Source organism: Neovison vison, chromosome 13, assembly GCF_020171115.1.
Source record: "Neovison vison isolate M4711 chromosome 13, ASM_NN_V1, whole genome shotgun sequence".
Taxonomy (NCBI): domain Eukaryota; kingdom Metazoa; phylum Chordata; class Mammalia; order Carnivora; family Mustelidae; genus Neogale; species Neogale vison.
The window spans coordinates 13,881,292-13,905,099 of record NC_058103.1 but is presented as its reverse complement, the minus strand read 5'-3'; the positions used below and the strand labels follow the sequence as shown (position 1 = coordinate 13,905,099).

Sequence of the window (23,808 nt, the reverse complement as noted above, 5' to 3'; positions counted from 1 at the left end):
CTGCCCTTGTATGCATATCTTTAAAACCCATGTAAGTTTTTCTCTTTTTCATAACCACCCCATTATCTTCTTTGTCCCTTTTCTACAAACTTCTGTGATTGTCGTCTTCTCCAGAAAGTAGAGCAGCAAATCGATGAGAAATTTCACCTGTTTCCCCTTCACGATCACTGACCCCTGACTCTAGGACATGAGAGCTTAGGAGCTTCTCATGCCAAGTGGAGTCCTCTCGCGTTGAGCCTGCAAGGTGATGAGAAGGCCCAGGGACCCAGGAAGAGTCCATGAGAAGCGAAGAAAGTGTCCACCGGGGCAGGCCTTCCTTGACTCAGAAATCTGCAGTCTTGACACACTCTGGAATGGGAGGCCAGAGTGAGTCGTCTTCATTCCCTCTGCGGCACAGTGGTGGACTTCCTCTCACGGAGACCGTTCCTTTAAGAAGACCCATCACGTTGCTTGGCTGCCTCACTTGTTTACAGTCCCAGAATAGTGTGGCTCAAAATACTGGGACTTGGCTTTTTTTTTTTTTTTTTTTAATTGGCTAAAGGAGACATTATTCTTGTGAGATTCTGGAATGGAAACCAGCAGAGCATGTTTTCATACTCTATGGGAACCCTTGACCACAAACTGGCTCTGCTGGTCTGCCCCATTTTTGTGCCCCTTGTGTCTTAGACTTAATCTGCCAGTGACCCCTGTGGCCTTATCCTCTGGTTTCTGGTCTAGGGTACCTTGTTGGGGCTTGGTCTTACAGACAGGCTGGCAGAAACCCTTGAGGATTTAATTCTGGCCAATAGGTCATGAGGCAGGGGAATCAGTCTACGTTGTGGAATTTCTCCATTTTTGCCCTGCCCATGACCGAACCATTACAGTGTAAGGACTAGTTTTGGTGGTGTGGCTGGCTAGCCTTTGGCAAGTTCTGGTCAGTACGTGGATATATTTGCTGCAGTATTCTTGGGTGCCATACAAGAAAATAGAACCAAAAAACCAGATCTGTCAAAATCATAAGTAATAATGGGCTGAGTAGCAGAGGCTCCCACTCCCATCGCTGCTTTTTACTCCTAGAAACCCAACGACAAGCCCCTTTCGCTTGGTAATAGTAGTCGGGGGAAGGCATTGAATGGAATTACTGGGAAATGCAGAGTTGAGGATGACTCAGGCAAACACAAGGAGGAAAGGGCCTCTATTATGTGCCTCCAGTTTCCGCTCAGCATCTTCTGAGCTTTCTCAGCCTTGGGCTCATTCAGTTCTAAGAGGCCCCTGGCTTTTAACTTGGGAGGCTATTTTGTTTAATACAGGGCTTTTTAAAACTTGACCCATATAAGCCATCAAAACCACTGTGAGTCAGCTTTTCAGGGAACTTGTCTTTAACTATTTCAGGTTATCTTCTGTTAGTGTGATTCTCTTTTTTTCTGGTCTGTGACTCCCTTGAAGTGATTGATTTCTCTGGAATTGGGCAAATATTTGGCTTTTTGGGCCAGGGTTAATACAACAGGCAGATTTCTTATTAAGTTGACCTTTTATGTTTTTCCTGTGGATGCATTTCCTCTCGCCACAGCATCCTTGAGTTTATCCTGGAGATGGTGTAGCAGGACGGCTTCTGGCGGCTAGTTCAACTTCCCTGGGGGGTGGGATGGTACCTGCTTGGGGAGGAGCTCCCGTGAGACTGTTCCTGAGGTTAGAACTGCTCAATGTATTGATGTAGAAGAGAAAGGAAACAAAGGTACAGGGGGGCGCCTGGGTGGCTCAGTCGATTGAGCGCCCGACTTTGGCTCAGGTTATGATCTCAGTGTCCTGGGATCGAGCCCCCCATTGGGCTCCTGGCTTAGCAGTGAGTCTGCTTGACTCTTTCCCTCTTGCTCTGCCCCTCCCCTCACTCTTGTTCTCTTTATCTTGGATAAATAAATAATGTCTTTACAAAAAAACCAAAAAACCTCACAAGGATATAGAAAGTTCCAGGCAAGAAAGAATTGGGAGGACCTATGAGAAGGGATACAGAGTGACTTCTGGAGGCAGGAGAGCATGGATGTTTCCTGGGAGGCCGTTTTGTTCATTTCCCCATTTTTCCAGTGGCTTTTGTCGAGCAGTTAAGAGACTCTCTTTGACTGGTTTGTGTGGTCAGCTTGGTGGTGACTGGAGTTCCTGGTTAGAGAAGTAGGTATACCAGCCATGCAAAAGCACCTAACCTCTGGCTTGACCTCACTGGAGGATGATTCTACTTTTCTGGTAGCTTCTGGAATTTTTTTTTCGCTTCCCAGTTTCCTTCCATTTGAGACTGAATTATTGCTCTCTTTCCCAGGGAATTTGAGTCTTGATGTTAGAATGCTAGAAAAGAACTGACCGCCTGATTCTTGCACGTAGTCACAGACATCCTAAATTCTAAAATTAAGAGACAGCATAAACCTGAGCAATTCAGCAGTCATAGAGTGTTCTAGAAATTCCTCTGCTCTCTAGCCCAGTCCTTTCTGCCTGGTGAGTGTCATCCAGATGGCTAAACTTGTTTTCTGTCATCTCTCATAACCTTTTCTTTCAAAGTGCTCAGTTCATTTCATCTGTATCACTTAGCCACAGTCAAACATTTATCGAACGTCAATTATGTGCCTTATTAGTTTGAGTAATCTCTATGGAAAATGTTTTAAAATGGAAATTCAGAGGTTGAGTGAGTCTGGCGGATGAGGGGAGGAGATGGCAGAGGGCTACATTCCCACGGAAGCTTAGCTCCGTTTTGTACTTGTCTGTGAGTAGAGGCTGTTTGAGGATCCCGTAGTTCTTTTTGTACACCCTCTCTGGTCCTGCCTGGGGACCATGGCTTTAGTTTGCAGTCGTAGGTCTAGGTGACTGCATAGACACTGTTGCTTTTTGCCCTCATCTCTTTCAGTCAACTCTGGTGATCAGTTCTGGACTATGATCGTTGGACAGATGGACAGGCAGACAGCCTGCTTGCCTGCCTTTCTTCTTCTGTCTTCTCTCTCTCCTTTCTCTCCTACCCTGTCTCCTCCCTAGCTCTCCCTTCCCTCCCTCTCCTTGTTCTTCTTTCCTTCTCTCTCCCGTTTTCCTCCCCTCCCCCCTTGCCTTTCCTTCCTTCCTTCCGTTCCCTCATCATTCTCTCCCTCTCCCTTTTCCTTCTTCCCTTACTACCCCCCACCCCCGCCCCCTTCATGAATTAAGAAGTTAAATCTGCCAGTGCCAGGGGAGAAAAGTTTTCTTTCTAGAACTAAATAGAAATGATTTTAGGTTTATGTTCTGTTTTGGATTGTTCATGACATTCCTCTTCCACTTTCATTACCACAGAAAATTGCATTTGTCACACTTTTTTTTAAAAGATTTTATTTTTTTTATTTGACAGACAGAGACACAGCGAGAAAGAGGGAACACAAGCAGGGGGAGTGGGAGAAAGAGAAGCAAGCTTCCCGCTGAGCAGGGAGTCCAATGCAGGGCTCCATCCCAGGATCAGGACCTGAGCCGAAGATAGATGCTTAATGACTGAGCCACCCAGGCGCCCCATGCTACACTGTTTTTAAAAGAATTGACCTAAAAAGGCTTTGGCTCCATAATGCAGCCCTCCTTGAGCACCATATTTAAAAGAGCAACCCCTTTCCTGGCCTCATAGTTCTCACCTTCTCTCCTGATTGTCTTTTCACACCGCTTACAACCATTTGACATACCATGTCCTTTTATTTATTTCTTTATTTTTGAGATTTATGTATTTTAGAGAGAGGCACAGTGCCCACGTGCATGGGAGTGGGAGGAGGGGCAGAGGGAGCGGGAGAGAGTGTGGAACTGAGTGTGGAGCCCCATATGGGACTCCATATCATGACCCTGAGATCATGACCCCAGCCGAAGCCTTGAGCTGGCTGCCTAGCTGACTGAGCCACCTGGGCTCCCCTGATACGTACTTTTAAAGAGCAGCTCTATTGTGATACAGTTCATACATGGTATAATATGGGCATTTTAAGTGTGAGGTTCTATAGGGTTTTTTTTGTTTGTTTGTTTAAGATTTTATTTTTTTGAGAGAAAGAGAGAATGAGAGAGAGAGAGTATGAGAGGAGGGGGGGGTCAGTGGGAGAAGCAGACTCCCCGCCAAGCAGGGAGCCTGATGTGGGACTCCATCTCGGCACTCCAGGATCATGACCTGAGCTGAAGGCAGTCGCTTAACCAGCTGAGCCCCCCCAGGCTCCTGGTTCTATGGGTTTTAGAAAGTGTAAATCCACATGTACAACCACCACCATAGTCAAGATAAAGAACATTGCTATCTGTCCTCCAGAAAGCTTCCTCAGCCGTGGCTGATCTGTTTTCTATCACTGTGGATTTGGTTTTCCCCATATAAATAGAATCAAGGAATGCTGTCTTGGGTGTGGCCGCTTTCACTCATAGGTGTGTTTTGGAGCTGGGGATCCATTCATTTGCATGTCCTAGGCCACCACTTTTTACTGCTGGGTAGTATTCTGTTACATGGATCTACCAGTTTGTTCATCTGTTGTTTGATTTTTGGTGGGTGTGCTATATAGTTTTTAATTGTTTGAATATGGTCTTTCTTCCCCATAAGAATACAGGCTCCACGAGGGCAGTTATTTATTTTTTATTGAAGTGTAATTCACATCTCACAAAATGAACCACGGGAAAGCGAACGAGTCGGTGGCATTTAGTATATTCACAGTTTTTTGTGTGCCATCACTCTGTCTAGTTCTCAGACGTTTTCATCATCCCGAGTGAAAACCTTCTGTACGTTAAGCAGTTTGTTCCAGGAAGATGACTTTTTTGGTCTTTTTTAAATAATAACTTTTTAAATTTTCCAGTTATAAAAGTAGTAGGCTGTACAATAAAATACTGAAAATACAGAACTACAGAAAAGTATAGAAATTTACCTTAATTTTACAATAAAAGAAGGTCATTGCTATCTTCTTTTTAATGTTGCATTTACCTTTTTAAAAAACAGTTCTATTAAGGGGTGCCTGGGTGGCTCATTCGGTTAGGCATCCTACTCTTGATCTCAGGGTCATGAGTTCAAACCCTGCATTGGGCTCCACGAAGGGCTTGGAGCCCACTTAAAAAAACCAAAACAGGGGCGCCTGGGTGGCTCAGTGGGTTAAGCCGCTGCCTTCGGCTCAGGTCATGATCTCGGGGTCCTGGGATCAAGTTCTGCATCGGGCTCTCTGCTCAGCGGGGAGCCTGCTTCCCTCTCTCTCTCTGCCTGCCTCTCCGTCTACTTGTGATTTCTCTCTGTCAAATAAATAAATAAAAATCTTAAAAAAAAAAAAAACCCAAAACAAAACAGCTTTTTTTAAAATGTATTTTTTTAAAAGAGTTTATTGCTGAGCAGTGAGCCGAGTGCGGGGCTTGATCCCAGGACTCTGAGATCATGACCTGAGCTAAAGGCAGAGGCTTTAACCCACTGAGCCACAGCAAAACAGTTTTATTGATATGATTCGCATATTATATGATTTACCCATTTAAAGTATATAGTTAATTGTCTTTTAGTATATTCATGGTTATGTACAACCACCACCACAGTCACTTCAGAAAATTAAAAAAAAAATACACATTTTCGTCAGGCAGTGATTTTTGCCTCTTCTGTTCATCAGCATTTAGAACAGTGTTTGGCACGTAGTAGGTACTTGATATTTGTGGACGAATGAAAGGAACTCATGAGAATAAATCAGTTTAATCATTAATTCAGTAAACATTTAATAAGTGCCTCCTGTGTGCTAACAACTGAGGCCAGTAGAAAGTGACACTCAGATACTGAGCTTGTTCTCTGGGAGAGGATGGTCCATTGGTGACAGAAGACAATTACGTGGAAATAAGATGGATGATGTCAGAGTGGTAGAGAGAGGATGTTCTAGAAATTCAGAGAAGGGGGCTACTGCTGGAGGGGTTACTATTATTGACCTTGTTTTTATTTTTAATTTTTTTTACATTGTATTTTGTTTTCTAATACATTGCTTTTTAAATTTTTTTATTTTCTCATTTTATTTTAATTTGATAGAGACATAGTGAAAGCAGGAACACAAGCAGAGGGAGTGGGAGAGGGAGAAGCAGGCTTCCTGCTGAGCAGGGAGCCCGATGTGGGGCTCAATACCAGGACCCCGGGATCATGACCTGAGCAGAAGGCAGCCACACAGGCACGCCTAATACATTGCTTCTAGTGTGAAAAATGAACAGTTATTATTTGTATTTTGACTTTGTATCTTGTGATATTGCTAAACTTACTAAGAACTTTGAGTGATTTTTCCTTTTTTAATTTAAATTCAGTTAACATAATGTATTATTATTTCAGAAGTAGAGGTCAGTGATCAGTCTTTTTTTTTTTTTTTTTTTTTTAAAGACTTTATTTATTTGAGAGAGAAGAGCACAGAGGGAGAGAGAGAAGCAGACTCCCCATTGATGGGGGCTCCATCCCAGGACCTGGACATCATGACCTGAGTAGAGGACAGACAAGACACTTAGCTGACTGAGCCACCCAGGTGCCCCCTCAGTCTTACATAACAACACCCCGTGCTGGTTCCATGACGTGCCCTCCTTAATGTCCGTCACCAAGTTACCCCATCCCTGCTGCCCCCTCCCCTTCAGCAACTCTCAGTTTGTTTCCTATAATTAAGAATTTCTGATGGTTTGTCTCCCTCTCTGATTTCTTGTTTTATTTTTTCTCTCTTCCCCTATGATCATGTTTTTGTTTGTTTGTTTGGTTGGTTTTTTTGGGTGCAAAAAGTGATTTTTTTTTTTTTTAAAGATTTTATTTATTTATTTGACAGAGAGAGATCACAAGTAGGCAGAGAGGCAGGCAGAGAGAGAGGAGGAAGCAGGCTCCCTGCCAAGCAGAGAGCCCGATGCGGGACTCGATCCCAGGACCCTAGATCATGACCTGAGCCGAAGGCAGCGGCTTAACCCACTGAGCCACCCAGGCGCCCCAAAAGTGATCTTATTAAAGCCTGGGACAGGACCCATGGGCAGAAAGAGCTGCCAGTCCTGTTTTGTTTCTTAAATTCCACCTATGAGTAAAATCGTATGATGATTGTCTTTCTCTGATTGACTTATTTCACTTAGCATAATACTCTCTAGTTCCATCCACCATGTTGTAAATGGCAAGATTTTTTTTTTCTTTTCTTTTTTTTTTTCTGTAGTGTTCTACTCTATGTCTATATAGATGGGCATCTGGTCTTTTTCCATAGTTCAGCTATTGTGGACATTGATAAAAACATTGGGGTGCAGGTGCCCCATCGGATCACAGACTTGTATCTTTGGGGTAAATGCCTAGTAGTGCAATTGCTGGGTCGTAGGGTGGCTCTATTTTTAATTTGAGGAACCTCCATACTGTTTTCCAGAGTGGCTGCACCAGCTTGCATTCTTACCAGTAGTGTAAGAGGGTTCCCTGTCTCTGCATTCTTGCCAACATCTGTCATGTCCTGACTTGTTAATGTATTGCCATTTTGACTCGTGTGAAATGGTATCTCATTGTGGTTTTGATTTGTATTTCCCTGATGCTGAGTGGTGTTGAGCGTTTTTTCATGTGTCTGGGTTATTTGTCTGTCTTCTTCAGAGATATGTTGGTTGTTAATCTTGTGTTTTCTTGATTGAATTATTTGTTGTTTGGTTATAGATTTTGGAAACTAGGCCTTTATCTGATAAGACATTTGCAAGTATCTTCTCCCATTCCTTTTTTTTTTTTTTTAAGATTTTTATTTATTTATTTGACACAGGGAGAGATCACAAGTAGGCAGAGAGGCAGGCAGAGAGACAGAGAGGAGTGGGGAGAGAGCCTGATGCAGGGCTGGATCCGGGGACCCTGAGACCGGGGCCTGAGCGGAAGGCAGAGGGTTAAGACACTGAGCCACCCAGGCACCCATAGCTTTGCCCTTCTGTCCTTTGGTTTTGTCAACTGTTTCCTTTGCTGTGCAAAAGCTTTTGATCTTGATGAAGTCCCAATAGTTCATTTTTGCCCTTCCTTCCCTTGGCATGCGTCTAGCAAGAAGTTACTGTGGCTGAGGTCACAGAGGTTGCTGCCTGTGTTCTCCTTTAGGATTTTGATGGGTTCCCGTTTCACATTGAGGTCTTTCATCCATTTTGAGTTTACTTTTGTGAATGGTGTAAGGAAACGGTCCAGTTTTGTTTTTCTGCAAGTGGCTGTCCAATTTTCCCCAACATCATTTGTTGAAGAGATTGTATTTTTCCCATTGGTTAGTCTTTCCTGCTTTGTTGAAGATTAGTTCTGACCATAGGGTTGAGGGTCCATTTGTGGGTTCTCTATTCTGTTGCATTGATCTCTGTTCTGTTTTTGTGCTGGTACCATACTATCTTGATGATTACAGCTTTGTAATAGAGTGTGAAGTCCAGAATTGTGATGCCATCAGCTTTGGTTTTCTTTTTTAACATTTATTTGGCTATTTGAGGTCTTTAATGTTTCCATACAAATTTTAGGATTATTTGTTCCAGCTCTGTGAAAAATGTTGATGGTATTTTGATAGGGATTGCATTGAATGTCTAGATTACTCTAGGTGGCATAGATATTTTAACAATATTTGTTCTTCGGTTCAGGAGCATGGAACATTTATCCACTTCTTTGTGTCTTTCTCAGTTTCTTTCATGAGCATTCTATAGTTTTCCGAGTACAGATCCCTTTTTTTTTTTTTTTAAAGATTTTATTTATTTATTTGACAGAGAGAGAGATCACAAGTAGGCAGAGAGTTTGGCAGAGAGAGAACGGGGGAAGCAGGCTCCCCGCTGAGCAGAGAGCCTGATGTGGGGCTCGATCCCAGGACACTGAGATCACGACCTGAGCCGAAGGCAGTGGCCCAATCCACTGAGCCACCCAGGCACCCCGGGATCCTTTTAAAAGATTTTATTTATTTATTTGACAGACAGAGATCACAAGTAGGCAGAGAGTCAGGCAGGGGGCGGGGGCGGGGGGAAGCAGGCTTCCTGCAGAGTAGAGAGCCCAATGCAGGGCTCGATCCCAAGACCCTAGGACCATGACCTGAGCCGAAGGCAGAGGCTCAACCCACTGAGCCACCTAGGCGCCCCCTGAGTACAGATCTTTTGCTTTTTGGTTAGATTTATTCCTAGGTATCTTGTGGTTTTTGATATAATTGTATATGGTATCCACTCCTTAATTTCTTTTTCTTCTGTCTCATTGTTAGTGTATAGAAATGCAGCAGATTTCTGTGCATTGATTTTATATCTTGTCACTTTGCTGAATTCCTGTATGAGTTCTAGCAATTTTGTTTTTTTCTGCATAGAGTATTACGTCATCTGTGAAGAGTGGGAGTTTGACTTCTTTGCTGTTTCAGATGCCTTTTATTTATTTTTGTTGTCTGATTGCTGGGACTAGGACTTCTAGTACTGTGTTGAACAACAGTGGTCAGAGTGGATGGACATCCCTGTTGTGTTCTTGACCTTAGGGCAAGGTCTGTCAGTTTTTCCCTGTTGAGAATGATATTTGGGGCACCTGGGTGGCTCAGCCATTAAGTGTCTGCCTTCAGCTCAGGTCATGGTCCCCGAGTCCTAGGATCGAGCCCCTCATCGGGCTCCCTGCTCAGCGGGAAGCCTGCTTCTCCCTCTCCCACTCCCCTTGTCTGTGTTCCCTCTCTTGCTGTCTTTCTCTCTGTCAAGTAAATAAATAAAAAAAAAAATGATATTTGCTGTGGGCTTTTCATATATGGGTTTTATGGTACTGAAGTATGTTCCCTCTATTCCTACATTGTGAAGAGTTTTAATCAAGAAAGGATGGTGTATTTTGTCAAATGGCTTTTCCTGCATCTGTTGAGAGGATCTTATGGTTCTTGTCCTTTCTGTCATTAGTATAGTGTGTCACATGGATTGATTTGCGGATTTGAACCACGCTTGCAGCCCAGGAATAAATCCCACTTGGTCGTGGTGAATAATCGTTTTAACATACTGTTGGATCCTGTTGGCTGGTGTCTTGGTGGGAGTTTTGGCACCCAGGTTCATCATGGATATTGGTCTGTAATTCTCCTTTTTGGGGGCCTTTGCCTGGCTTTGGGATCAAGGTAATGCTGGCCTCATTGAAAGAATTTGCAAGTTTTCCCTCCGTTTCTGATTTTTGAAACCGTTTCAGAAGAATAGGTATTAATTATTCCTATTATTGACTTTAACGAATTCTAGCTATGTTGTTAACTTACTAAGGGCTCCACTGTTGTGTTCTGTGTAGCATAGAAAACAGGCCCCGTTCAGTCTCCGCCCCAGATGCCAAAGATCTCCTTGTAAGTCTGTGTCAACTGTTAAGATCTTTGAGATAAAGTATGAGAAAAGCATTTTTAGTGAATCTGTGGTATCATAATAATTCTTGGAATCACGTCACCTTCTTTGGAAGGCTGAATGCAATGCCTTCTTATGCATAATGCATGTTTTATGTGATCTCATACAGCTTTTTCTTTAATTGAAAAGGCAGATCCTTTTGAGGGAGGGAACAGTAAGTACTGAGTGAGGATCTTGTTCCAGTATCTCTAATTCTTTAATGAGAGTGCACTGGAAGCCTTCCCTGGGAAGGGTTTTTACTTGGGATAATGGAATGAAAGTCTGTGGTGGCAGTGATGACTGTGGCCTAGAGGCAAACAGTGTATCTACAGGGATGATGTCAGCCAGCTCTTCTAGCATTTACTGCCTGATGGCACTGTGCAGAGTGCTGGAGGTGCAGTGATCTCGGTTAAGCCTCAGCAATCCTCTGAAGTAGACCGTGTTATCCCCATTTTACAGGTGAGAAAACTGAGGCCCAGGGAAGTTAAATAATTTCTTTAAGGGTATTCTAAAAACAGTGAGTGGTATCAAGGCAGGTTGGTTGAACCCTTCACCAGAGAGAATATAGCATTGATATTCATTCATTTATTTAACACATATATATTGATTTCCTGTTAAGTCTCAGTCCCTGGGCTAGGAGTACAGTGGTGAACAACACAGAACAGACCTTGGCCAGCAAGGAATATGTTATAATTGGGAAGCTCAGAACCAGGAAGAAGAACACGACAATGGTAAAAAAAAAAAAGATGGTGGGTGGGGAACGGAGACTTTGAGAAGGGTTGAGTAAATGGCCCGTGGTCTCGTCCAGGTAGAGGTGGACCCGAACCTAGCTCTCTTGTCTTCTTTCTGGTGTGGTACTTTTATTGCTGAGTCCCAGAACCTTTACCAGAGTTTATGTCTGTTTTGTAGCTGGCCAAATATAGGTATGCCATGGCACTTAAGAGGGGGCTGGGTCTCCCATCTGGAAGCTCCTCGAAAGAGTCTTTAGGATGATGTGGGTCTTGAGGATGACTCGGTATTTCCAGTATGCCCTCAGATTTCAGCTTTGCTTTTGGAAAGCTTTTTGTACATATACAGAAGGAGAGCTGAACAGGTTGAGTTGGGTGAGGTCAAAGAAAGCCGATCATGGAGCTAAAAATGATTCTCTTCAGAGAATTCATTTTGTGGATCATTTCTCCCTACAGACACTCTCTTTCTTGCTGGAGTATGAGGGGAGCTACAGGCCGAGTCTGGGAGGCTCTGTGTCAGAAGCATGGCTGGTGGTTTTAAGACAAGGGAGGAGAATTCCTGACCTCTCAAGTCATGGAACACTTTGGGGACAGTGGAGTGGAAGAAAGTGATCTTTGCCCTTACCAAATGTGCTCAATGTGTTTGTGAAGCTAATCTCATGACTTCAGTGGTCTTAAGAAAACATCTGATTGAGAAACAGTTGTGTTTTTGTATGAAATTCTGTGGACACATAACGTGGATAAACACAAAGTTACACACTCCTTTTAGGATAGAACGAAAGTTGATTTTCTGGACTTGTTGGGTTGGAGAAACAGGTTTACTAGAACTTTCTGACATCAGGGTTTGCTCTTGGAATGGAACCTCCTTACCATTTGGGTTGTAAAAACAGACTGGCTCCTGATCTGTTTGATACTGTTTTAGTAAAATCTTGTCTGAAAATTAGACCATGGATTTAAATCATTGCCTGGAGGGCACCTGGTTGGCTCAGTTGGTTAAGCAACTGCCTTTGGCTCTGGTCATTATCCCAGAGTCCTGGGATGGAGTCCTGCACTGGGCTCCCTGCTCAGTGGGGAGACTGCTTCTACCTCCCAGTCTTTCCCATCTTATGCTCTCTCTCACTCTCTCTTTAAAATAAATAAATAAAATCTTCAATCAAAAAAAGAAATCATTGCCTGGAGTTTTTTTCAACATGATGAACGTGGCTCTGGATTTTTTTTTTTTTTTAAATTTTTAAAATTTAAAAAATTAAAAACTTAAAAACTTAAATTATTTTAAAAACTAAATTTTTAAAAAATTTAAATTAAAAATTTAAAATCAATTAAAAATTTAAATTTTAAAATTTTTATTTATTAAATTTCTCTAATAAATTTAAAATTAATTAATTTTAATTACTTTAAAATTTAATTTCTAAATTAAATTTAGGAGAGTGAGCTAGAAAGCACACATGAGCAGGGCCAGAGAGATGGAGAAGCAGACTCCCTGCTGAGCAGGGAGCCTGACTATCCCAGGACCCCAGAGTCATGACCTGAGCTTAACCATCTGAGCCACACATGTTCCCCTGCTTTTGTTTTTTGTTTGTTTGTTTTTATCAGAGAAAGAGTGGGGAGGGGGCAGAGTGAGAGGGAGAAAGAAAGAATCTTAAATAGGCGCCTTTCCCAGCGCAGAGCCCTACACGAGGCTTGATCTCACTACCTTGAGATCATATAACCTGAACCAAAATCAAGAGTTGGGGACTTAACGGACTGAGCCACTCAAGCCTCCCAGCTCTGACTTTTTCTAGGAAGAGTTCTCTCATCTTCCACTTCTCCTTTACCTTCCCAGGAGAAGGAAAATAACACCTGAGTTCTTTAACTGGCCTGGTCTAACATCATCAGGTCAGTGGGAGATACTGAGTGACGCTCAGTACGTGTCTGTTGATGAGAAGAAGCAATCAAGTTCTAGCTTCCTTTGGGGATGGTGGTCCCAGTTCTGGTGAGAGTGAGAATCTGGTTTGGTTTCTTTGGGTTCTGTCTCTTCCTCTGAACCCAGCTAAAAATCGAGTAAAAGTAAGATCAATCAGAGACCAACATGTTAAAGGAATTAGTAGGAAGTTCCCTTTGGCAGTAACTATTGAACTAGGCAGGTTTTAGAATCTTGGTGGGGAGGTACAAAATCATCTTTGGTTCACGGCTGGGATCTGTTACAAGCATCGGGTTGTGGTGGGTTGGGGGGAGCAACCAAGCTTTTCTTAGCTCTTTCTATGACTTGAGGGAAGGAGCTGGTTTTTGCCTTCAGCCACAGGGAACATCGTTATAAAGATTTAAAGGACTGTGTGATTTTAGTTGGCACAAATTAGATCCTTTTTGTCTCTAGAGGCCAGAACTGAAAGGACCTCAGTGCTGAGCTGTTTTTTGTCTGTAGTGTTTTTCGGGAGCCGTTGGGATTTCGCTTCTGTGGTCTCTCTTGCACTTTCCTCCTTCCAAGCCTCTTTACTTCAGTTCCTTCCTCATCTCAGCCTTTTCCCTTTGCAGGGAACAAAGCTGTTTTCCCTCAGAACAAAGCTTATATGGTTATTCTTTCTGGAATGATTCTCTAAGGGCTAAGAAGGAATTTCTTTCTTTTTTTTTTTTTAAGATTTTATTTATTTATTTGACAGATAGAGATCACAAGTAGGCAGAGAGCAAGCAGAGAGAGAGAAAGGGAAACAGGCTTCCTGCCGAGCACAGAGCCCGATGCGGGGCTCGATCCCAGGACCCTGAGATCATGACCTGAGCTAAAGGCAGAGGCTTTAACCCACTGAGCCACCCAGGCGCCCCAAGAAGGAATTTCTTGATGGAGATTGTCATCATTCCCATTGCTTGCTTGGGTCAGAGATTGGTTGCTGGATGGACCCATTGCATGACCATAAACTGCTCTGAATTCTGAGTTGGAACAATGGAGATCACAGAAGACTGTCAGTATTTCATTTTAGAAACTCTGCTTGGAACTCTGTATGAGGGGAAAAAGCTTTGTGGGTGAGATAGAGAGGTGTACTGTTTGGTTTCTTAAAAGCTGTAGGTTTAGACGCCCTTTACTAAGAGTCAGCTGTAAAGCCAATATTACCATGTTGTGATGAGAGGGAGAGGAAAGGAGATATCAGTGCGGCTCAGCGAGTTCTTACATTTTCAGGTGGAATCAGTTTAGACCTTAGCACATGGGTGATTTAGTCCCTGCACGAGCAACTTCTGGGCCCCAGGGCGGGGCAAGCCAGGCCCGCTGCTGTTTTGCCCCTGGAAGTGTTTGCAGTGGACTGGTCTTCAGATAAGAAGGGGTACTATTTAGTGAATGCTTACTGGGTGTCACGCAGTGTGTTGTGCCCTTTCCCTGCTCTCTACTCCTCGGGATCAGTAGAGCTTGCGGACTCTTACTTGTCCGTTTCCCTGACACCTAGGTAGTGATGTCACTTTTTCAAGGCCAGGCAGTGGCAAAGTCAGCAGTGGAATTTGGGTGTTTCCGCTTGTCTGATGTCTGGTGGTCTGGTGAGCTCGGGGAGAGCAGAAGGTGGAAGGAAGCTGGGCAGGGGAGGCTTTGCTGTTGTGTAAGGGCCCAGAAGCATTTCAGACACAGAGCTGGGCGCAGAGTCAAGGAGCTGATTTCCCTCCAGGAATGGGGCAGAGTGGGGTCGTTGGTGGCGAACTGGCAGAACGGGTAGAGCGGCAGCCTTGTTCCTTTCTGGCTCCTTCCCTCCCTTATCAAAGGGAATCTTCTTTTCTTTTACCTTCTCCTCCCCTGGCCGGAAATCAGTCTCCTTTCTGCCTAGGTCGCTGTCTCCTTTCTGGCTCAGGGGAAAAGGCCCACAGATGCTGATGGGTCGAGTAGTGTTAACAGGGAGCAAAATAATGTGGAAGGTGGAAGAAGGAAAAGTGAACGACGGTATCCGGTTAGGAGGCATTTTCTTTTGTTTATCTCTGTACTTGACTAGCACCCCCCACCCAGTCAGGGGAGGCAAAGGAGGGTCCGTCCTTACTTTACATGTGAACGACAACATAATCAGTGCGTGTTAAATGATTACTGGGGCTTGTCAGAGATAAAGCAGGCTAGGGCTTTGAGCCCCTCCACCTAAAATTCTTCGCCTGGATTCACAGGTGGATGTCCAGCACGGGAACAGGTATGTTCCACCTACCCCAGGACACTGGGTGCTGGAACCCCCCCCGCCCATGCCGACAGGGAGTGTTTTATTTTTATCCCGAATGAGTTGTTTGTTGATACATGTTACGTACATCGCCTGGTGGGTACTTCATATGGATCTTGACACAGTTGTGTACCGAAAGGCCTCCATGGGCCCCTGTCCTGGGTGACCGCTTTTTATTTTTTATTTTTATTTTATTTTATTTGTTTGATAGAGACACATCGAGAGAGGGAACACAGCAGGGAGAGTGGGAGAGGGAGAACCAGGCTTCCTGCGGAGCAAAGAGCCTGATGCGGGGCTCGATTCCAGGACCCTGGGATCATGACCTGAACCGAAGGCAGACGCTTAACAACTGAGCCTCCCAGGTGCCCCAGCGGGTGCCCACTTCTGATGTAGCCCGGAGAACAGCTGTAGCTCTGTGTGCCGACAGATTCCCGGCAGAGGAGATTTCCAGGGAAGAAGTCTCTAGGCCTTGTCATCTTCCCCAGGACTGTGTGAGAAGGGGCTGGCTCTCGCTGCCCCTCCCACCTTATCTGACTCCTTGCCTGGAGAGCTTTAACGAGCTTTTCTTTCTCTGGTGGCTAACTTAGCTGTTGGGGACCAGTGAGTGACACCTGTCCTAAATGGGCTGTTGCATGTAACTTCTGGTTCCTCTCAGTGGTCTGGGACAGTGAGCCCATCACCGGTTTTCTTGAATGCTGCTGTATCTGAAACCCTGTGGAGGATACAGGATGGAGAGAGTGATTAAGGCATCTAGCAACATGCATGACATTCATTCGTTGGTTCATTTATTCATTTGGTAACTAGATACTGAGCTTTTCCTCTGTTCGGGTTGTGTCCCAAATGCTAGGAATGAAAAGATAAGATAGACAAGGTTCTGTCCTCAGCGATCTAGCAAAGGCACTGTTACGAAATGTGCGCTTTGAGTGAATTATCAGCGTTGTCATTAATATTAAGGCCATTAATAATGCAACAGTAGTGATGTTATTAATAGGATCACGAGTAGTCTATCTTGATGAGGTTTTGGGAAATGAGGGTTTATGTTATCATACTCATGGTCTGTCTGCATTTTCCTGATTGCTCCTCATCAAACCTGCAGACTCTTGAGAATCGGGAAGCTCTTGTTTTTTCTTGTGGCTGGAGGATACTAGGTATAAAGGTTCATCACTACTTGTTGGCGTAGTACCACTGCCTGTGTATATTAGGAGCTTTGGCTCTGGCGCTCTGTATTCTGAGATTAGGGGCCCTGAGCATCTTTCTGGGGGTCCAGTCTGGGATCTCACTGGTACCAGTTCTCTTCCTGCCTGGCCTGACTGTTAAAAGAATTGCAGGATTCTTTAACTGTAAATAGAGGCATTATGGATGGATGAAGTTTGACCAGTGCATTTTTTAGTATAATCTCCATTTTATTTTTTTCCCAGAGAACAGTCTTTCTTCAGTCCTTAGGGACTTAGCTTCTTACATGGGCTTTGGTAGGAGGAAATGGGACAGCACTCTCAATCGGGGTGGGGTGTTTGGTCCTACGATGCTTCATGAGAGCGATTCCGGACTACCTTGCTGTGGATGTGTGTTTCACACGCAGCTTGGGAAGCACAAAGGCATCAAAGATACTTGCTTTGGAAATGTCCTGACGGTAGTGGCCTCTACTGTGTTCCAAATAACGAAATTCTTTTTTTTTTTTAATTTTAATTTTTTAAAAATATTTTATTTATTTGAGAGAGAGACAGTGAGAGAGAGTATGAGCTAGAAGAAGGCCAGAGAGAGAAGCAGACTCCCCCGTGGAGCTGGGAGCCCGATGTGGGACTTGATCCCAGGACTCCAGGATCATGACCTGAGCCGAAAGCAGTCCCTTAACCAACTGAGCCACCCAGGCACCCCCAAATAATGAAAATTCCTAATGGCCCTGTTCTTGGGCACGCAACAGGCACAGTTGGTGCAGCAAGGAGGCTGCCTGTGGCCGTGGCCCTTTTTGGCATGACTGTTACTCCTTGGTCATCTTAGAAGTGAAGACCCAAGAGAGCCATTTTTAAAAAAAAGATTTTATTTATTCACAGAGAGAGTGCGTGCAAGCCGGGGAAGGGGTTAGAGGCAGAGGGAGAGAGCCCAGAGCCTGATGCAGGGCTTCGTCTTAGGACCCTGAGATTATGACCTGAGCCCAGACCAAGAGCAGACACTTAACTGACACACATGTTCCTCCCCCCCCCGACCCCCATTTTTTAATAACAGTTTTATTGAGATGTAATTCATATACCATATATTTTATCCTCTAAGAGTGGATAATTCAGTGTTTTTAGTATATTCATAAAGTTGTGCAAGCCATAGCACTAATTCTAGAACATTTTTATCAACCCGGATAGAAACCGTATACCCATTAGCAGTCACTCCCTGATTGGTCATTCCTCCAGCCATTGGCAGCTCCTCATGTACTTTCTGTCGCCGTGAATCTTCCTGTCACAGATATTTCACATAAATGGAATCCTAGAATATGTCGTATTTTGTGTCTGGTTTCTTTCACTTCGTGTGATGTTTTCAAGGTTCGTTCGTCTTGTAGCATCCATCCCTCAGTGCTTCATTCTTTTTTATGGTTGAATAATACTCCATTGTATGGACCCACGTTTTGTTTATCTGGTCATCAGTGAAGGACATGTGGGCGGTTTCCACCTTTGGGCTCTTAGGGATCTCGCTGCCATGAACATTTGTGTTCGCATTTTGTGTGGGCCTTTTTTTCATTTGTCTTGGATACACACCTAGGAGGGGAATTACTGAGATACATGGTAACTCTGTGCTTAACTTTCTGAGAAACTACCAGAGTGTTTCCAGACTGGCTGTGCCGTTGTGTATATTCTCAGGAGTGGGTGATCATGGCAGTTTCTCCATACTCTGCTAACATTTGTCATTATCATTTTATTTATTTATTTATTTATTAATATTTTATTTATTTATTTGACAGAGAGAAATCACAAGTAGATGGAGAGGCAGGCAGAGAGAGAGAGAGGGAAGCAGGCTCCCCGCTGAGCAGAGAGCCCGATGCGGGACTCGATCCCAGGACCCTGAGATCACGACCTGAGCCGAAGGCAGCGGCCCAACCCACTGAGCCACCCAGGCGCCCCTGTCATTATCATTTTAAAACAGGTTTTAGTCTTTTTATTATTTATTTATTTTTAAAAAATATTATTTTATTTTTTAGAGAGAGCTCCAGGGAGCATGTGAGAGCACACGCGTGGTGGGAGGGAGAAGCAGAGTCCCCACTGAGCAAGGAGTCGGCCACAGGCTCAGCCCCAGGGATGACCTGAGCCATAGGCAGATGCCTGACTGACTGAACTTACCCAGGGGCTCCTACTATTTATTTTTTATTTTTATTTTTTTAAATTTTTATTTTTTAAGATTCTATTTATTTGACAGAGAGAGAGCACAAGTAGACAGGGAGGCAAACAGAGAGAGAGGAGGAAGCAGGCTCCCTGCCGAGCAGAGAGCCCAATGTGGGGCTCAGTCCCAGGACCCCGAGACCATGACCTGAGCCAAAGGCAGAGGCTTAACCCACTGAGCCACCCAGGCACCCCTATTTTTTTTATTTTTTGGAAGATTTTATTTATTTATTTATTTGGCAGACAGAGATCATAGTAGACAGGCAGGCAGAGAGAGAGGAGGAAGCAGCCTTCCTGCTGAGCAGAGAGGCCGACGTGGAGTTCGATCCCAGGACCTGAGCCGAACCCACTGAGCCACCCAGGCGCCCCATACTATTTTATTTTTTAAAAAAGCTTATTTAAGTAATCTCTACATCCAGTTCAGGGCTCCAGCCCACAACCCTGAGGTCAAGAGTCGCATGCTTCACGGACTGAGCCATCCAGGCGCCGCCCCTACAGCTATGTGAAGATTTTTGTTGTTGTGATCCTTTTGGCCTAGCTATTCTAGTGGGTGTGAAGTGAGACCTCCTTGTGGTTTTCGTTCACATTTCCTTAATGATTATGGTGGTGAGTGTTTTTTCATGTGCTAATTGACCATTTGTAAATCTTTGGGAAATGTGTATTCAAATTTTTGGCTAAATATTTAAATTTTTTTTTTTTCCTTGTAGAGTTGAAAGAGTTCTTTACATACTCTGGAGTACTAGTCCCTTATCAGATAAATGATTTGCAGATATTTTCTCCCATTCTTTGGGCTTTCTTTTCACTGTTCTGATGGTAACTTTTGCAGGATACAAGTTTTTAATTTTGGTGAAGTCTATTAGTCTATTTCTTTTGTTGTATTGCTTTTGCTGTCACATCTGAGAAGCCATTGCCTAGTCCAAGGTCACATAGATTTGCTCCTTTATTGTTTTTTTCTGTGTTCTTATTTATTTATTTATTTTTTTAAGATTTTAATTCATTTATTTGAGAGTGAGAGAGCGCACATGATGGGGGGAAGGGCCAGAGGGAGGAAGAGAAGGAGACTCCCCACTGAGCAGAGAGCCTGATGTGGGACTTGATCCCAGGACCCTGAGATCATGACCTGAGCTGAAGGCAGATGCTTAACTGACTGAGCCACCCAGGTGCCCCATGCCTCTGTCAACTTTTAAAAAAAGATTTATTTATTTGAGATAGAGCAAGAATGAGAGAGAGAGAGAGAGAGAGAGCGAGCGCACGCACGCAGGCATGTGCACAAGTGGTGGGGGAGAGGGGGCAGCAGCAGAGGGAGAAGCAGCTTCCCTACCAAGCAGGGAGCCCAGTGTGGGGCTTTATCCCGGGACTCTGGGATAATGACTGAGCCAAAGGCAGTTGCTTAACCAACTGAGCCACCCAGGCGCCCCTCCTATATCATATTCTAAGAGTTTTATAGTTGTAGCTCTTTCATGAGCACTAAATTGTACTGCCTAAAGCTTTGCAAGTTCCTCTTAGCTGTTTGCTGGGGATAAGGCTGGGTGGGAGCCTATATCCCGGAGCTTCTTTCCTTTGCCGCCTTGACAGTTCAGTCAAGGATCTTGACCTTGGGAAGCTTTCTTGTAAGTTTTCTAACTGTTATGCAGTTTATATTTCTTTCTTTTCTTTTCTTTTTCTTCTTCTTCTTCTTCTTCTTTTTTTTTTTGAAGGTAACGAATGAAGAGGACTTTATTAGGAAATTGGACTGTAAACCCGATCAGCATTTGAAGGTGGTTTCCATTTTTGGAAATACTGGTGATGGAAAGTCTCATACTCTCAACCACACTTTCTTTTATGGCCGTGAAGTCTTTAAAACTTCGCCTGCCCAGGAGTCCTGCACCGTGGGGGTGTGGGCGGCCTATGACCCGGTCCACAAAGTAGCGGTGATAGACACAGAAGGGCTCTTGGGGGCGACAGTGAATCTCAGCCAGAGAACACGGCTGCTGCTTAAGGTCCTGGCCATCTCAGACCTCGTCATCTATCGAACTCACGCAGACCGGCTGCATAATGACCTCTTCAAGTTCCTTGGGGACGCCTCAGAAGCTTACCTGAAGCACTTCACCAAGGAGCTCAAGGCTACCACTGCCCGCTGTGGGCTGGATGTCCCCTTGTCCACCCTGGGCCCTGCTGTTATCATTTTCCATGAGACTGTGCACACTCAGCTGCTGGGCTCTGGTGAGTAGACAGGGGCCTGTCACGGACCGACCTTTCTGGGTAAAAGGAGGCAGTCCTTGGGCTGCAGTAGTAGCTCGGTGGAGAAGGGGGATGGCCCAGCAAGGTTTCTGCCTGGGCAAGACCTGAGGGAGTGTTTGAAGAAGGGTGGGGTGAGCAACGGTGTCAGAACCCGGTCAAGATGGGGATTGAGGATTGAGGATTAATGACTGGTTTAGGCACTATGGAGAGCCTTGGTGATCCGGAGAGGACCTGTTTTCCAGGGGTGGTGGGCATGGAAGCCTGATCAGGATAGGTTCGGGAGAGAACAGGGGAAGAATGAAGGTTGTGTGTATATTCCAGTCTTTGAAGGAGTTGTGTTATAAAGGGAAGCAGACAAACGAAATAATGGCTAGAGGCTGATGAGGGATTTCAAGGGGTTCCCCCTCTTCTTTAAATGGAAGCTGTGAGGTATTGTAGATGGTTGTGTGCTGTTGCAAAGGGAAGGGAACAGTGTGGCTAGAAGAGAGCAGAACCTTCGGGGTGAGGCCCATGTGGGTGTGTTGGCCTCAGAAGCATGGACAGTCTCTCCGAAAGCACAGGGGGGAAAGCAGAGTGTGTGGACACGGTTGCTGGTAATTAATTGTCTTACTGTTTCTATTCCCTGAGAGAAGTAGGAAGCAAAATCGTGACCTGAGGGAGGATGAGGGAGCAGTGCACAGTGCAGCAACAGTGATTGGACGCTGGTGGGGACAGTAGTGTTAGCCCCTAACGCAGTGGTCCCATTTACCTGTTCATTCAGTCAAGGTAGTTTCTTCCTTTTTTTTTTTTTTTTTTTTTAAGGCTAATGGGGGGAGGACAGAGAGAGAGAGAGAGAGAATCTGAAGCAGGCACCACACTCAGTGTGGAGCCCCACGTGAGCCTCGATCTCACAACCCTGAGATTGTGACCTGAGCTGAAATCAAGTGTTAGATGCTTAACTGACTGAGCCACCTGGGCATCCCATCTGTTAACAAAGTTTTTTTCTTTTTTAAGATTTTACCTTTTTTAAGATTTATTTGAGAGAGTGGGCAAGAGAGAGAGCATGAGCAGAGGGAGAGAGAGAAGCCGACTTCCTGCTAAGCTGGGAAGCCTGACAGGGGCCTTGATCCCGGGACTCTGGGATCATGACCTGAGCCAAAGGCAGTCGCTTAACAGGCCAAGGCACCCAGGTTCCCAGTCAACCAGGTTTCTTCAGTGGCACAATGCCATGTGCTGAGCTCTGGGGCACAGAGCTGAGAAAAGCAGTTCTCACCCTCGAATATTCCCTGTCTCGTTGGGGAGACCGCACGGGTTCTCTTCTGGAGCAGATGTGGGTCCAGGAGCTGTGGGAGTGCAGAAGAGGGACTCTCCACACCTCCTGAGGGGGTCTGGGAAAGAGGAGGTAGGGCTTGAACCTAGACATGTGGCTTGATAGGGCCGGAGAGGAAGGATGCTTTTGGAAGGAGCAAACCCCTGGAGGCTTGCGGGGGGCGGGGGGGGGCAGGTTGTGTCCAGGAACCCACAGGTGGTCCTGCCAGAGCCTCTGGAACTCGCTTCCAGCCCCTCCGTGCGAGCCCCACACAGCAGCCAGGTACTCCTTTCAGAAGCTCGCTTTATCGTTTAGATCACGCTGGACTCCTGCTTGTACGCTGTCCGTGCCTTTCCCCGCAAACTCACTACGATGTCCCCACTCTGAGTCCTGTCTGTGTCTCTGACCTCCTTCCCTTGTTACCCGCTTCCTCCCCTCCTGTTGCCCCGCGTGCCCCCACCTCGTACCGGCGCCCACCACCTCTGCGTACACTCCCGTCCGGTAGCCGCACCAGCCTTTTCTGTGTTGCCACCTTGGCCTATGCTGCTCTGTCCCCCTTGGAGCCTTGGCTGATCATCCCCTGTAGAGTGGTCCTTCCTGCCCCTGAGTTTACACTCTTTCTGCATGGCTCTGTTCATTTGCATCAGGACCGCTGTCACTGTCCGCGGTCCTCCTGTGTGTGCTCGCTCGCTTGCTTGTGTTTGTTTCTCTTCAGTTACAACCGGAACTCACGAAGGCGGGAACCTTGCCCGTCTTACTCACTGCTGTGTCTAAAGAGCCTGGATGAGTGCTTGACGCTCCGGTTTGTTGGTTCTCACTGTATCTGAAGCACGCATTGTAAGGGAGGGAATGCTGGAGGTACTTGGGGGTCAGATTGTGGGTTGCCTTGACTCAGTTCTCACATAGGACCGAAGCCCCTGAAGCATTTTAAGCAGGGAGTTACACGAGTGGATCTGTATTTTCCAAAGATTGCACGGCAGCCTGTTGCAGGCTGAGCCACAGAGGCATGCCTGGAGGCAGGGAGACCAGGTGGGACATTCACCATGGCACTAGACGAGAAGTGATGGGAGCTGAGTTGGGCCATTGACACAGGGGGGAAGTGGACGGACCAGGGCCATATTAAAGAGTTAGAATCGGAAGGACCAGGCTCTTGTGGGAAATTAAATGTTCCAGCAGAGTCTCCTTAGCAGGTGACTCTGAGGTAAGGGGAGAAGGTTGGAAGTACTGATTTGAGGATGCCTTCCGTGATCTACTTTTTTTTTTTTTCAAGATTTTATTTATTTCAGAGTGAGAGAATGGGAGACAGAGAGTGTATGTGAGACCACAGACAGGAGGGGGACAGAGGGAAAGGGAGAAGTAGATTCCCTCCGGAGCAGGGAGTCTGTTGTGGGACTTGATCCCACAAAATCCCTCAATCCTCAATCCCTGGGATCATGACTTGAGCTGAAGGCAGATGCTTAACCAACTGAGCCACCTAGGTGCTCCCTGTGATCTGCATTTTTATGCCACTTTGGATTTTTACAACCTTGGTAAGGGGAAGGTTTAATTTCTAGTTCAGAATTTTGAAATAACGAGCCCGTCATAAATAACTTTTTTCTTTTCTTCTTCTTTTTTTTTTTTGCGCTGTATACCATATACTGTGATAGGTGGTTTTTAAAAAAGTAAATGCTAACTTACTGTATCCTTGTTATTCGGCCCAGTTAACAGCAGCCCCATTTTACAGATGAAGAACCTGTACTCAGAGAGCTTGAGTTATGTAACCAGAAGTTTTGCAGATAGTTGCAAAATTGGGGCTCAAAATAAGGTTTCCTAACTCC

The 23,808-nt window shown here is 45.1% G+C and overlaps 1 protein-coding gene across 1 annotated transcript in view; it reads left to right on the top strand.

The window, feature by feature from the left end:
• Positions 1-23,808, top strand: part of ZFYVE1 (zinc finger FYVE-type containing 1) — a 59,463-nt gene that overhangs the window by 9,480 nt on the left and 26,175 nt on the right. Inside the window, exon 3 of the mRNA XM_044231625.1 lies at positions 20,181-20,685. Within this exon, the coding sequence (XP_044087560.1) occupies positions 20,181-20,685 (505 nt within the window). The remainder of the gene's footprint in view (positions 1-20,180; positions 20,686-23,808) is intronic.